The sequence below is a fragment of the Grus americana genome, chromosome 1, assembly GCF_028858705.1.
Source record: "Grus americana isolate bGruAme1 chromosome 1, bGruAme1.mat, whole genome shotgun sequence".
NCBI lineage: Eukaryota > Metazoa > Chordata > Aves > Gruiformes > Gruidae > Grus > Grus americana.
This window is the reverse complement of record NC_072852.1, coordinates 61,917,788-61,933,251: the sequence shown is the minus strand read 5'-3', so window position 1 is coordinate 61,933,251 and position 15,464 is coordinate 61,917,788. Positions and strand designations below refer to the sequence as shown.

General features: G+C 37.8%; 2 protein-coding genes across 4 annotated transcripts in view; one reads left to right on the top strand and one right to left on the bottom strand.

Annotated features, from left to right (window-relative positions):
• Positions 1-700: 700 nt before the first annotated feature.
• NOPCHAP1 (NOP protein chaperone 1) lies at positions 701-6,795 on the top strand. 2 transcript variants are annotated; one of them, XM_054846560.1, is made up of 4 exons: positions 701-803; positions 2,028-2,114; positions 3,811-3,947; positions 5,547-6,795. In XM_054846560.1, exons 1-4 carry the CDS (start codon positions 734-736, stop codon positions 5,727-5,729), a joined length of 477 nt encoding a protein of 158 aa, XP_054702535.1. In that variant the 5' UTR covers positions 701-733; the 3' UTR covers positions 5,730-6,795. The 2 variants fall into 2 exon arrangements, with proteins under 2 accessions (XP_054702535.1, XP_054702528.1); XM_054846553.1 differs by having other exon boundaries at positions 734-842.
• An 887-nt stretch (positions 6,796-7,682) lies between these two features.
• The window catches only part of ALDH1L2 (aldehyde dehydrogenase 1 family member L2), a 34,287-nt gene continuing 26,505 nt past the window's right edge, over positions 7,683-15,464 (bottom strand). For both annotated transcript variants that reach the window (XM_054846511.1, XM_054846501.1), the window contains exons 17-23: positions 14,679-14,772; positions 14,332-14,428; positions 12,729-12,827; positions 11,827-11,992; positions 10,442-10,547; positions 9,067-9,266; positions 7,683-8,054 (exon numbers count right to left, since the gene is read on the bottom strand). In XM_054846511.1, coding sequence (XP_054702486.1) covers positions 7,999-8,054; positions 9,067-9,266; positions 10,442-10,547; positions 11,827-11,992; positions 12,729-12,827; positions 14,332-14,428; positions 14,679-14,772 — 818 coding nt within the window. In that variant the 3' untranslated portion in view covers positions 7,683-7,998. The remainder of the gene's footprint in view (positions 8,055-9,066; positions 9,267-10,441; positions 10,548-11,826; positions 11,993-12,728; positions 12,828-14,331; positions 14,429-14,678; positions 14,773-15,464) is intronic.

Below are 15,464 nucleotides of genomic sequence, written 5' to 3'. Positions count from 1 at the left end.
GTCTCTTGCTTCAGGCCTTGCAGAAGGTTTGCATCTTGCTCCTTTGTGTTTGTTAAGTCTAAGGTACTGGGACGTGGGTGGGTTTTGGGTTTTTTGTGTTTGTTGGTTGTTTTCGATTGTTTTTGTTCCCCTTGTGTTCTTTGCAATGAGGGCATATAAACAGCAGTTACCTGATTACTACTTTTTTTCTCATCTTTGGCTTGGACTTCCCGTTCTGTGTCTTATGAACCATTCAGTTTTCTTTCTACAGTTTTCACATTGTCTAGATTATAAACAGATAGGGACAGAAACTGCAGAACAAATCTTGAATTACAGGTTGGCCAGTGTCAACTGAACTTGATGGTGATATGTTTATTTTCCGAAAGATAATTAAAATTCCCTCGGGGTCTGAAATTTATTTTTAGGTGCATTTGTCAAATTCTGACTATGAAAATGGGAAAGTTTTCAAAGAAGAGCAGCTGCTGGCAGGCGTTCAAGTAATGTTACCTGCTTGCAGCTTGGCTTTGTACTCTCTCCTCCAAGGGATGGACTTTTCATGCCAAATCGTTTCCTATAGATTTTAAAATATTTTCATTTTTTCTATGTAACGTCCATTACTTTCCTTTCTGCATCGCGAACCCCACGTTTACATGAGTGTAGGCTCTGCACCTCCCGCCCTCCAGGGGGCGCTGCGCCGCGCCGGTTGCGGCGGGGCGAGCGGCCGGCCCGGAGCCACTTCCGGTTCGGTCGGCGCATGGCGGGGGACGGCGGAGCGGCTGGCCCGGCCGCCTCTCGGGAGCTGCTGGCCGTGGGGCGCCGCGGAGGTGAGCGGCCCCTTGGGGGGGGAGCCCCGCCGCCGAGAGGTGCGGCGCCGCTCTCCAAGCTGAGCTGGGCGTCCCGCCCCGGTTTTGGCCGGGCGCCGGGACCGGCGATGGGGGCCACAGCCCGGCCGCCCCCCGGGCCGGGAGGTTGGGGAAGGGCGAGCCGGGGAGCGGGGGGGTTGACTTGGCCAGTTCCCGGGCTGCCCGAGGGAGGGGGCTTTTCAGCCCACCTGGCTGCTAGTACTTCATTTTTTTATTAAATCTCGCGTGTTTTGAAGAACTACCGTTGTTCCGGGCACTGCTAAGATAATACGAAGTAAATGCAGGGGAAAACCCCACGGTAAACTAGTATCTACATTCGTAACAACATTTCTATGAGGATAAAAAAAGTTAAAAAGAAATAAAGCTTCATTTGACTTAATGATAAAAGGCTGATGGCTGTGTTGGTGGTCGTAAGAACTTCTCTAATTAACGTAGAGTTTCCCTGCATCGTTTGGATTTTATGATCCTACTCATGAAAATACTTCTTTAGGTCATTAGCACCACTATTTGTGGCCTGCTTTCATTGATTGCCACTGCAGTCACATGCGTGAGGGAAGGGATCTAAATCAGTCTTAACTAGCATGCATTAGCTCTTACCTCATTATGTTTTGCTGTGGGATATTGCAGATAGTTTCTCTGTGTGTTGATATCTGTCCTAAATAAATCTTTGATGAAGGACTCAACACAGTGGGAGCCTGTAAGAAATGACCTGCTGGATCAGACCAATGGTTGATATAGCCCAGTATTATGTCTCCCATCAACTGCAATAGCAGATGATAATTACAGAGAACTTGTTAGTTGAAGCACTGTGCGCTCCTCATTTTTATAGTTGTAATTTTGTAATTTGTAATTTCATAATTGTATGACTCTCCTGCCCTGAATTTGTCTAATTCTGCATTGAATCTGTTGATCTGGCTGCTTTTACAGCCTCTTGTGACAGCAAGTTCTAAACATTCACTGTCTGTTATGTACAGAAATACTGAGGTAACCCACCTCACACAGATGTCAAGAAACAGTATTTGCAGGAAAGCAAACTGGAATTCCAGGAGGCAGAGACAGTTGAATCCTCATGTTTAGTCTTGTTGTAGAAAGGTGGGAAACTAGCAGCAAGAAGAGAGCCTCACAGTTAAAATGTGACATTTGCCGTTGACATCGGTAAACATTCAGATACTTGTTTGTTTCCAGGACTGGAAGAAACTTTGTTGATTAGTTCAAAATGTAGCAGCAAGAAGGCCACAACTTTACAGACAGTTAGGATGCCAAGGAGTAATGGTAAGTATATCTTTGTTATTGGAACAGTGTCAAGTAGTAGGTAACATCTTTGACATCACTTAGTTTTGCTCCAGTGCTTTTCTTGCATCCTTAGTAAAGGAAGAAACTTGTGTTCTGTTTCTTCTGGTGTTAGGTCCTCCATTGCAGTTGCATGTCCCACAGGTTAATCATGTAACTGCTGCTTCTGCAAAACTAGCTTGTGTGATGTTGGGCATTACAGCTCTTAAGTTTTAGGGACTAAGTTCACCTTGCAGAAATATTCCCACTGTCTGGTTGTAGTGAATTTGCCAGGTTGTACCTTTGGTCTTCATTTAGTTGGCTACTTTCAAATTGATGCAAGTTATGAAGATCACTTTCAGAACTTTATATTTAATAAATGTGCTGGCAAGATTATTAAGCCAGATCATACAATCATTCATTCACAACAAATTAATTTGGATGCATTAAGAAAACTTTTTTCCTTTAATCAAGCTATGTTCTTTCTTAGTCAAAGCTACATATAGATTCCTAGCATTCTCTTCAGTGTAACTGCGTGCATAAGAGGACATAGTGTAAAAATTGTTATTCTTTAAAAGTGGTATATCTTTGGGGGTTTTTCTCTTCATGAAAATATACCAGAGTTCTTTAGTCTTGGATTGTTATTTTCCAGTGTAGAGTTGTTGCTTTTATGCTGTTCTGGCCCTCTTATCTCTTTTCAGAAGTAATTTATCAGGATAAAATATTTGGTGTATAAAAGCATTTAATTTAAAATTAACTCCTGTCAAATTATTACATTTTTATTTTGTGATTGAGCTGAGATTTAAAAAAGTAATAGAAAAAAGAAGTTCTATCAAGTTCAGTTTTGGATAAAAGTCTCTACAAAGATGCTGACAGTGTTTCAGAGGTAGATTATACCTGTTAGACTTCGTGGAGCTCCCTCAGAATAGTACCTCTGACTTAACGGAGAATGAAAACTAGTGATTGGCTCACCTGCATGTGCGGAGCAAAGATTATTTGAAGAAACTCTGGAGGCAGGTGAAGATATTCCCTTCCTCCATGGAAGGGAAGTGAGTGTGATTCTCCTAATGACACTGATTATCTTAAAATTGTTGGGAAGTCCCACTGAGGTTAGAGGGATGTTTCTGTAGAGGATAAGTGCTTTATACTTCAACCTAGAGCATCGTCTCTCTTCCACCATCTTAATTTCAGAGCCCCTTTTGATAATGATGTTGAACTTTCTTTAGTGTAGCATGACATCTATGGCATAAGTGCTACAGCTATTTTTTCCCTCTTTGAGACTTTCAGTCTATACTTTAACAGGGAGGAAAAGGGAACATAATTATATTTCCACTGGAGATAGTACTGACGTGGAAGTTTCTCAAGATGGCACTCAACATGTATTTAAAACCATGGAATTTACAAGCAAGTTTTGTGTAAAGTAGTTACATTTTGTTTTAAGAATCCGAATGGAATTGTTGAAGTGATTTCTTCCTGCACCACATGCTGACCAATAGATTCAATAGCTTTTTGCTGTTGATGTCTTAGGAAATTGAATACTATAATAAATCTTCCTATTAAAACCTCTTAGATATGGCAGACAGCTGGAAATTACAGTTGAAATGGACTCTGTTTAAATGCTCAGATTTCTGAGGTATAAATGTATAAATTCATGTACATCTGTTTGTATATATACATGTGATAATTATTTCCTTTTCAGTTTTGGACCGAGTACAGAGCTTTTTACCACAAATGGCCCATGCAAATGATGAGCTAAGAAGAAAAATGGTAACAGCACCAGCTCATCAGTTTGATATTGAAAATCTAGACAGTGCAACAGAAAAAGTTATAGAAATGGTAAATACTTTATTTTTTATTTTATAAAGTAAATTTAGATGTGATTAAAATAATTCTCTGATCTTAGAATGAGCTAATTTGATAGATAAGGCTAAGTCTTTACCATTTTAGTCTGCGATCTGCAAATTCAAAACATAGATGTAATAAAAATGCTTATTTGGTTAAAACTTACTACTTGGTTTTCGTACTTGCAGAATCTAATGACTGGCGATGAAGTAGTTTAAGGCCAGAATAAGATATACTTTTGAATCAGCAACTCTGAATCAAAAGTAAGTCATAAATTGTATTTTAAATGTCTTGTGGGTAATTTGGTTTAGAAACTGGACAGTGTAAGGTGTAGTAAGCCATAACAGAAAGCTTCAGTGCAAGAGTAATAACTAGTTTTCAGCTGTGCTTTGTAGGTATTTTTAGGACTGGCTATAGGTCTTCGGTTTGGAAAAGTTATTGGTGGTGTTGTCATACTTTATGGCTGGTATTTGTCTATTTATATACATTCACGTCAATGTTTTCTATCTGTTTTTAACTGAAGTGCTGCAGCCACATGTTCATGTAAGAAAATTTTTAATATAAAGATGATGTGATATGTGCATGTCCCAGACAAAGTGCCTTCTGGCCTGCAGACCCACAAGATAAAAGGTGGAAATAAGGCAGCCCAGGGTTTGGCGCATGAGCTGTCAGAATAATTTATTGGCCACTGGCTGGATTCAGAGTTCTTGTAGATTGTATCCAGCCTACATGTGATAGGTTGTCCAGTGCTGGTACATGCTGAAGAATTCCAAATAAATAGTGAGAAAACAAAGTGGATCATGAAAATTGTTTGTTTTAATATGCTGAAGTGGAATGGGCAACTAGGACAGGATTTTAAAAAGATTTTTCATGTGACACTGTCTAAGTGTCTTTGCTTTCTAATAAACAAGCTAGGACACCTCGTGATTGCTATTTGCAAATCACTGAAGAAATTTATTTGTGTCTCAAATTCCTGTACTTTGCTTTGCAGCATACAGGAAGTTTTTGAGGTGAGGATTATCAGTTTAAGACAGATGTTTTCAGAGAGAAAAACAGACCTCAAAAATCATGGCTGTGCGTATGGAAATACACAATCATTTTTGCTTCAAAAAATATCCTGGTGGTTTAAACTGCTTGCTATTTTACAGTAGCTGTAATACCATGAACACTACTAGGTTATAAAATATGAACTATATTAATAAATATATAAACACGTTTGTATATATATCACGACCCCTTGTACACTAAATGGTTTCATTTGAATTCTTTACTGCAAATTAGTTTTCATGCCTCCTGCTCATCACTTTAAATATCTGATTTAGACTACCTGAGTTCAGCTATCTACTTATGTCTCTGATGATGTATAAATAGCCTTATATTTGCTATAGGGCAACATAAATTACAATTTAAATATTTAGGAATATGTCCATGAATTATATTTGTCATAATCCTAGGAGAACCCAGAAGTCTTTCTAATTGTGGTTGTGGTTTTCTTATGATAGTAGGCTGTTTCATGTGTTTGCTTTATGTTTTACTCAAGTGATAGAAGTGGTATAGAAATGTATAATGTGTTAACTAAGGGTCTTTTTTCAGAATGTGGCCGTAGTTGAACTGAGTGATTCCGATACAGATGAAGAGATACTAACTTCAGAAGATGACTCGGAATCTGAAGATGACTGTACAACTGATGAAGTGACAATAGACAACATTAAGTTTCCTAAACAAAAGGGAGAAAAGGGCAAAATAGAAATTTTGGACAGCAAAGTGAATGAGTAAATCCATTTTTATTTTACTTCAAATCTAATTGCATTTTATTACTTTGAGGACTTGGCCTGTAAAACCACCTTCTCTCCCAAAGTAGCATCCCTCAGGATCATGTGAAATGCTATAGTTTACATGGTGGAGAATTCAGGATCCACTCATGACTGAGGCAAACTGGATTTCTGAAGAATTAAGTACGGTTTTATTCATCAAACAATATGGAAATGAACTTCATTGTAGGTTAGACTAAGAAAGCATTTGGGCCACTGAACTAGTTAAGTTAAAATTCTTGTTCTCTTGCTTAGTTGGAGAAAGATTTTTGTAGTGTGCTAGAAGTTGTTTTTGCTTCAAGGGCAGGAAAGAGTTAACTAGGAAAAAAAGCTTTGTTTTTATATTCCATATCCTGTGAAGTGTTATGTACAATATCTTCAATATTAAACATTATCTGAAAGTACATTAGAAGTTTGTCTACATTGCATTCATGACAATGACTGTTGAACACTAACGCAGTGACAGATGAGCTGGCACGGGTAAGGACAGCCACGACTCAAGAGAGTGTTCAGCAAAGGATTATTTATCCTGTCTGCCTGCATTGAGCTCTGTAGCATTGCAGGTAGGTTACTAACTCATAGCTGGAACGTTTGTGGCTGCAGTGCAGATACCCATGGTACTTAAACAGTCAAGTCTGCCTCTCTGGTGTTACAGTCGCTTTAAGCTATGCTTTACATCTCCCACTTTCCCTGCCATGTTTATGTCCTCTCCATTTTGTTAACAACTGTCACTGCCAGAAGAATAAAAAAGTGAATTTTCAGTTGTTCTGTATTTAGGTTAGCTTGAAACATTTGTGAAACCAAAATCAGTGAAAGTATGTCTCATTCATACTTACCTCAGATTGATCAAGTACAATGGTTTGGGCTGTTGTATTTACTTCGCAGATCAGTTTGCATTTCAGAAGCATCTGTCATGCTCCTGGATGTCGTCGTTTGTTTCTTAAAGGAACTTTGTATTTTCTATACCATTAAAAGAAAAGTTTCTATATTGTATTTACTCAAATATTAAATGTCATGACTTGAAACCTGCAGTTATTTACAGAATTTTTTTGTATCTCATACTTAAATCTATAGTTTTCTTTTAAGATCTGCTTCTTTAATATTTGTGATAAGAAAAGGCAAATATTCTGGTCTGTCTTTTTAGAAATAGAAGGGGGCATGATTTACTGGAATTTACTGGGATTAACTGATAAAACCACAAAATGTTTTAGGGAATGGGAAGGATGGGAATCAAAGAATGGGACTGCTATTTTTAATGGCAGCCCACAGACCAGATAAAGCTTTGGGTAGAGTTGTAGTCTAAGAAGAGCATGTGGTCTGAATTTGGCTTTGTTTGTTAGATAAGGTCTCAATCTATGGAAAACTTCTCTTCAAACTGAAGAAATTTTGAAAGCCAACATCTTAACTCAGCCATTTTACAAGAGATTTTCCTGTAAATTTAAAAAAAAAACACCTGTGAAATACAACGTAATAATGCTCTATAAAACAGTGAGAACAGTCCGTCTGCACAGACACAAAAAGTGATTTTAATCTGTTAATGTAACCACCTTCCAAATTGCAGGCAGATCACACATTCCATATCAACAAAAAGATAGAAAATATTTTCCGTAACTTTAGCTTGATATGCATAGTTTAACACCAATGTTGAACTCTGTATGTACTATACAAAGATCATAGTAAGTGCACTTTCTTGCATTGATTTACTTATTATGGCACAAAGGTTTTCTGTACTGCTGAAGGATCACCAGAGCAGAATGTTGAATTGCTACTGTAAAGCTTGAACTGGTTTATAGCAAAAATGGCATCATCAGTATATTTTAGTTCAACTTTAAGAGAAACCTAATAACTAAGGATTTAAAATGATCATGTAAATATTATGTTCACACAAATAAGAAGTAGGCATGTGAGAACTCATTCTTTAGTTGTATTTAAAAAAATAAACCAAACCATGTTGTTGGTTTATTTGGGGGTATTGTGCTAACAAATGCTGCTGCTGTATAATTTAAATAACTTCAGGTTAATTTCCAAATACTTCTATCTGTCAGTGATACTAAAACTTGGACCTGGTTTATAGAAACTTATCCATGGAATGGGTGTTTTGGTTTGGTTTTTTTGTTTTGTTTTCCAGTTGTAGCACTGCAGACAGCATATCCTGGGCATGGTATTAAGTGCTTCATGGAGTCATTAAGATTCAAACTCTGCCGAAAGTTTACTTTCCAAGTGAGGCTCTTCATTTAATATTCCACAGTGATAGCCTTGGTCCTAAGATATTCATGAAGAGCTTCTTCACCTGTACAAGCACAATATTCACCAGTTAGAATAGCAGCTAAATAAGAGAATGTTGTCAGAGACTTAACTATATTATTCAGAAAAAAACTTAAATGCTTTAGCCAATATTTGAGACCTTAAGGAACAATGGAAACTAATTAATTTACCCTCCCACTAAGATTTACAGAACTGGTTTGACAACAGCTGTGGAAAGAAAAAGGAGCTGGAATTTAAGAAGCAGCCACCTGGATGGGACTGAAGCAGTGGCAGTGTCTAGATGGCCTTCGGGGGCTCATAGTTGAGTTTACGAACTTTGTTTTGCCTATGTTAAAGTTTCTAGGTAAAGAAGCTGTGTAAAAATTGTTAATCTTTTTTCCCTGACGCTATTACTCATTTTGGTTTCAGGAAATGTCTGATACTTGCTAGAGATTCCAAAGGCAAAAATCTGTTGTGTCCCGGAAAAATTTTTTTCTTTCATTTTTCTTTGCCACAAGGCTTGATCTGTCCAGACTTGTGAAGTTTCTTTGACAGATTAGACTTCACATTTTTTAAAACTGGTTTTGAAAATAAAAGATTTTTCAAATGCAGCTTTCTCTGTGGCTGTCAGCAAAATTTGATGACATTTTAAGGCATAAAAAAGTTTCCCATGCTTTAACACGTTTAGAGGAGAAACCTAACTTAGCATTCTTTCTGAGGGTAAAGAAAGAAGATTTTGGCCAATACATTTGCTGCTTGACAGCATTTTGTACGCAGCTCTGGACAAGCTGCAATTTGGCTGCTCTGGGAGGAGTTGGAGAGGAATATTCTGCGTGCTGTCAGCATTGGTTAGCGAACGTACAGGAAGGGCTGAACTGGAGGTATTGAGGTGGGAATATTGTAGGGATGGGAGAGGAACAAGATTACTGTAACGGGAGGAACGTAGGAGATGTAGGAATTGCATCATGTTTTACTAGATACACTGTACACGGGGAAGGTGTTTTTTTCATTGATTTGGACTGTCAGTTGAGAAATGAGGAAGGGAGAGAACAACTTACCTAAATCTTTCCCAAAGCCAGACTGTTTAAATCCACCAAATGGTGCTGCCACATCAGTTTTGTTGTATGTGTTAATAAAAACTGTGCCAGCTTCTAGCTTTTCACTGATGTAGAGAGCTTTGCTTATGTCTTTTGTGAAAACTCCTGAAGCTAAGCCATATTCTGTGGTATTTGCCCGTTGCAGCACTCCATCGACATCCCTGTGAGGGAAAGAAATGATTTAATTGCAACTAGGTAAAATAAACAAGTGTTAGCAACCTTCCGCCTTCAATGTCATTGAAGCACCTTTTCCCACGCTCTTTCTTCTCTGGTTAGCTTTTTTAAAGGCAACTTATTAAAGACTAATCTGTGTGTCAATCTGACAGATTTATGGAAATTCATACCCTTGTTTCAAACTTGCAAAGCTTGTAAGCTTACATTTCAATGGTTAAGATCTACACTAAGAAATGTCAAAGGAAAAGTTGCACTACGCATACCAACTTTGCTCAGCTACAGTACAATATGGGGATTAGAGCAATACAAAAATAGTTGTAAAGCAGACCTTGGCAGCAAATTATTAATCAGTTTGCTAAAATTTTGACCCTGCTTTACAAGTCAATGGAGAATAAATGCTGAAATTCAGACTTCTATCAAGACACAACTTTTCAGGCCGTGTCCAGAGTGCTATTTTCTATTTGCATCTCATCTCCATATAGCTTCAAAAATCCATAAGAATTTAAAACTTTAAAAAGGTCAATACAGTCCCTTATCACCATACAAAATTTATGGAAGGGTTATCTGTGTGGCTGGTTCTTAACTGCATTATCAAACTGCAGAATATGAAACCTGCTGGAAATAGTTATATGAAGTTTTTATATAGGGTTTTAATCTCATCTGTGTGTAAAATGATGATTTGGAATGAAAGCAGTTAAAACTGGCAGTCTACAAAACATACAGAGGGAGTTTAATTTGCAACAGTAATGTGCCAACGTGACACAATACACAACAATGCTATGTGGTCTTTTGTGACAAAGAGAAAAATAAGTGATTCCAATGGAAAAAAATACACATTTTGTAATTTGATCAAGCTGTTGCAATTACCACATCAACTTCAGTAAAAATGTTTCACTGAATACTAAGACTTATTTAAGAACTGGCACTTAGGGTTGCATTCTCTCCTTTTACACACTGCTAATAGAATTAGTTCTATATTGACACGGAGCAGGATACCTCTCACGAAAAAGGGTATTTTCTTAGAATTTAGCTGGAAGAGGATCTAGAGATTCAGACTGGTCTTAGAAGATTTAACTACATCATACTATGTATGCTATCATTTCTACACTTAGAGTGAAAATGAGAAAATAAAGTTTCTAACAGTAATTGGAGGAGAACATACCCATTTTTAAATTTAGAAATCACCATCACAGGACCAAAGGACTCTTCCTGGGCAATATACATATGGTCTTCAACATCTGTGAATACAGTGGGTTCCATGAAGAAACCTAAACAGAGGACAGAGCATTATTTAAGCATGGCGAAAATACTTTGTGGTTTGTATTGTCCAGGCCATCTCTTTTCTTTGAGGTCAGAGATATGTTGAGACTTGTAACAGAAAATATTAAGATTGATATGAATGAAGTATGAATGGAAACGCATGTGTGTAAGCACCAGAGAAACAGCAGAAAACGGTTTAAAAGAATAGCCTGTATTGATCAGAGCAGCAAGGTGTGCTGTTCCCTGCCAGGCCAGAAGCTCTGCCTGCCACAGCCCAGGGGACTCCGCAGGGGAAGACCCTGCACTCTGACAGCAGGAAGGCAAGGCTACAGCATGTCCAAAGGCCGCTGTTTCTCCTGTTTCCCAACAAGAAGACAGACTGCAGCCATAAAGATCTGTATATCCCAAACAAGGAAAAACATGCAATGGGCAGCGACTTTGTCCAAGATTTGTGGAGGCTGAAGTAAAAATTCTGAGGCAAAGGGCCTCTTCATAACAACTGTTCATTTCTAAAGGGTGCAAGAACCTATCCAAAAACTAGTTCATCATTGCCAGTCAAGACCTATCCTGGTGTTATACACAAGCGATCCTCGTCAGCTACACCTTGGTGAGCGTATTTCAGTGTGAGTGGGTAAGATCAACTTCAGAGATTTTCTGTAATTGTGTCCCTTTTCCATAAGATTTCCCAGTTTGCTTTGCTACACTGATTTCATATAGCTACAAATCTCCCTCTCCTTTTATTTGAGGATGCAATCATTATGTTTTTGCTTTCTGATGCAGATGTTTCTCCTTCATTATTGATACAGGATAGATATTCATGAGAAAATGTTGCCTTCATGCCTTCCCATTAAACTTAGTATACATATTCTTTAGATAGCAAAAAAGGTTAATAATAATAATAATAATAATAATAATAATAATAAAAATGCCTTACGCAGTTTCCTCAGTCATCTTTAGTGTTTTGTTGATCTAAATGGATAGAATTATACATATGGTTCTTGACAGTTCAAGGATGTTGCACAAAAGGCCTCAGTGCCTCACAAACAACAGGAATAAATGAGCAAAAGATTCCTGTATAGACTAGATTCTGATTCAATTTCCTATGTTCCACCTGAGTTGCACAGCTTCTCTTAATATGAGACTTGAAAGCCCTGTTCTCAAGTGTCATCTTAGGCTTACCTGGTCCTGTTCCCATGACATTGCTACTTCACATAATGCAGCAGAGACAACCATGATGGCTTTTATTTGAAGTGTAAAAGTTCCAAACATCTTTGAACAGTATTTTACCTGGTCTACGTACTTGTCTTCCTCCATACACCAGAGTGGCTCCTTCTTTTACTCCAGTTTCACAATATTGCAGCAGCTTTTCCAAATGTGCCTTGTGATTTTGTGGACCATGATCTGTAGATCTATCAAGTGGGTCACCAATTTTCATCTTTTTTATTTCTTCCACCTATGGGTTACCAGATTAAAATGAAGTTACATGACACAGCAAATAGTTAAGTGACCGGTGATTTGGGATGCTTCATTGTTTGTGCTACGAAGTTTGTCTCTGAGAAGAGGCTGGATTCTTAGAAAGTGGAATGCTCTTTCCTTTCTAAAATGAGGCTTTGTATGGTGTCTTATGTTTAATAATTTCTGTTTACTTCTGAAAGTTTTTGATGCTGTTTTCATGTATTCATTCCTTTCTGCTATTAAGATAGGCATGTAAAATGTTAGCTTTTATGGTGGTAAATGTGTTACCACAGTAATTTCCTGTTCTTGAGCTAGATAAATGAATTTTCCAGTGGTACAGTGTGGTGACTATTGGATTTTTAGTAATGACCTTTGTATTATTCTAGCTACACTTCCAGTATGCCTTTTTTTAAACTTCACTGCAATCTTCAATCACATTGACCTAAGTTCAGTAATTTTTTTAATCTTACTTTCCTAGTCAAATATGAAATATTACTTAAGGTACAATAGCTACTTCAGTGTCACTTATCTGTGCATTAGTGCTTAAAATATATCCTTTCAGTGCCTTCCTTTTAACCCCATAAAGATGTTCCTGAGAAGCAACATTGCATATCATAAGCAATAATGAGAATTTAAACAACTGAAAATTAGAAAAAATGCAAGTGTCTATAAAATAGTGGCTCTTTGTGCCATAGAAAAGTATCTGTTTAAACTTTAGTCCTTGAATATCTTACCACTTTTCTAACAAATTCATCATGGATTGATTCTTCCACAAACAGCCTGCCAGCTGCTATGCAGTTTTCTCCTTTGTTGAAATATACTGCTCCCATACCCTGATCAGGGGAAAAAAATAATATTTATATGCATCCTTTTGTTCAATCTCCCTTTCCTTCTGTTCCCTTGGGTTGCATTCTGTGTTTGTGACCCTCAATGCGTAATACTTCATGTAAAGGGACATCATCAGTGCAACAAGCAGACTAATCTTATAACTGGCAAACACACTTCCATGGAGACAAATGGCTCCGGATGAACCCATTAGCAATGCTCTTTCCATTTCCATCAGCGTTCCACAGAAACACCTGCCGCAGCATCACAGAGGAGAGGGCTGGCAGCACAACCAGTGAATACAAAACTGTGCTAATCCACTAAGCAATACTGCTTGCATCGAAAGTTGCGTGTAACTGGGTGAACATTACCTAACTCTAATCTGCAGAGAACCTATTTCAAGAGTGTGGATTCAGACCCCATGCAGTTTGTTCCTTCTTATTTACCAAGAACTGATACCTGCCATTGTTCTTCCAGGGGGGTAGGGAGCTGGGAGAAGGAAGAACAGGACAAATAAAATTCATAAAAAGTAGTTTTCTAGCAGCTGCAGAGGCCTAGGGTCCTGGTGTTAGTAGGTATGACTGGGATCATGCGCTAGTGTCAAGTGTGTGGCAAAAAAGCATTGTTTCACAACCATTTAAAGCCAACAATGCCAGCTATAGCTCAGGCTAGCCTCTGCGTCACCCTCTCACTTCTACAGCTGAGAGCAGTGGTGGGGTCAAGCAGTGGGCTGACTGCAAAGTTTTAGCTATTATTATTTTCCACATATACTTCACCGTGGAGTCACTCAGAGTCTTGTCCTGCCAAAGGACGCTTCAAAAATGGTGAAAGTGTATAATAGTTTCTTCCTGGTAGCAGTGCTTGCTTGTGCTGGTTTAGAGAATTCACAGAATTAGCACTTTGGCTAAGTACAGTATAGAACACCTTTGTTTGCTTTTTAGTGAGCAAACTGCAGCTGCTGTCATTTTGATGAATCAGATTACCTGAGCAGGAAATAAACTCCCTAAATCCACTGACTTTCTCATGTGCACATTATATTTATGAACTTTAAACATGTTACGTCTGGTTGGGAAGGTGGCTTATGGTGATTGATGGTGAATTACAACAAACTATATGGCAATAGGGAGCTCAATGTACATTTTAACCACTTCCAGGCTTTTATTTTTTAAGTGCTTTTTTTTCTTTTGAGTATCAGATTTTGACAAGTCAATATTAATGTGTTAACTTGGCTAGTGAAAATACTTTCCAGCTGTATTTCTTTGTTTTGTTGTATTTTTCTCATGTATATTTCTTGTAGTACTGATCCCTGCCTTTTTGGTGCAGCATGAACAGTTTAATTGTGCTGGCATAAAGAAACATCCTGTAGGAAAAGAGTCTGTTTTCTAACAGATTGCATGATTTTTCATGCAAGGGCTCCCTACTGCAGTTTTTGGCAAGTCAAGAGGAATACTGCAATATTGTGAGGATGTATCACAAAGGCTTTGAATATATTTTACTTCAAAGTAACATTACCATTTTTACAGCTCTGTCAAGTTCACAGTCACTGAATATGATCAATGGTGATTTACCACCAAGCTCAAGAGAAACTTTCTTCAGATTAGTGGCTGCACTGTAAAAAATATAAATAATCATATAAAAACAACTTTTAAATAGCTTATTTCATTATTTCCTTTGAATCATATCTAGTGAAAATTTATAAACCTCTGTTTTCCAATAGTGACTTAGTAGAATTCTACATAAATGTAAACAACCAAATGTAGTTCTGCTTTTCTGTTACTGCTACATGCACAATATAGCTAATAAGATACTTCCAAACTAGATTAAGCAGTGTTTATTTATGAATCTTTCGCTGAGAGTACCTCTTCATGATCTGTTTACCAGTTGGTGTTGAACCAGTGAATCCAACTTTGCGAACATCTGGATGTTCAGAGAGGTGCTGTCCCACTAAGCCACCTATCAGGGTGAGGAAAACAGCTTAACTGGACAGTACACAGGCAATTTTTACTATTCCAGCAGCAGCAGTGTAACACAGAAAGAGCTGACAATATGTCAATCAAGTACAATATCACATCCTTATTTATATTTACAGCTTTATTCATATAACTATGAAAAATATCATGTTAGTTAGCTTGGATCACATTAGTGTCTATCTATCTGGACTAAAGAACTTCCTTCCTAATATTCCACTGTAGGTGGAATTATCTGTTTTCTAACAAAGCCTGCCCCATACAGTTACTTTGTCACTTTCTTCCTTAGGGGAAAGAGGAAAGTGGTGACATCGGGTAACATGGTGTGGACCATGATTTACCTGTAGTAACCAATACGCATCTTACCAGCTTGCTCTAGGTCTCAGAGTCACATTTAAGTACTTCCAAGTGATGATAAGATAGGAGAAAAAATGAAGTTTTACAATCAAGTGAAACATGCTTCTCTCTAATACATTCTTTTTCAGAGCATTCATGCTATTTGTGTGAACTTCTGAAGGGTGTAGGCTGACAGCTCCTACCACCAGCCAGAGGCAGGTGACATACAGATTTTTCCAATTCTGTTCTGGAAATATGTGAAATCGCTGTATGACATAGATGCAAGCCTATTACCTATGAAGATACATGCACTTATGTTATTGGTCTTCAAAAAGATAAAAT

Bases quoted from the DNA above. Each gene is read 5' to 3' on its own strand.
- NOPCHAP1 (XM_054846553.1), top strand. From the start codon at position 734: ATGGCGGGGGACGGCGGAGCGGCTGGCCCGGCCGCCTCTCGGGAGCTG. The intron at 843-2,027 runs GTGCGGCGCCGC...GTTTGTTTCCAG, and splicing joins GGGAGCCCCGCCGCCGAGAG to GACTGGAAGAAACTTTGTTG. The intron at 3,948-5,546 runs GTAAATACTTTA...GTCTTTTTTCAG, and splicing joins CAGAAAAAGTTATAGAAATG to AATGTGGCCGTAGTTGAACT.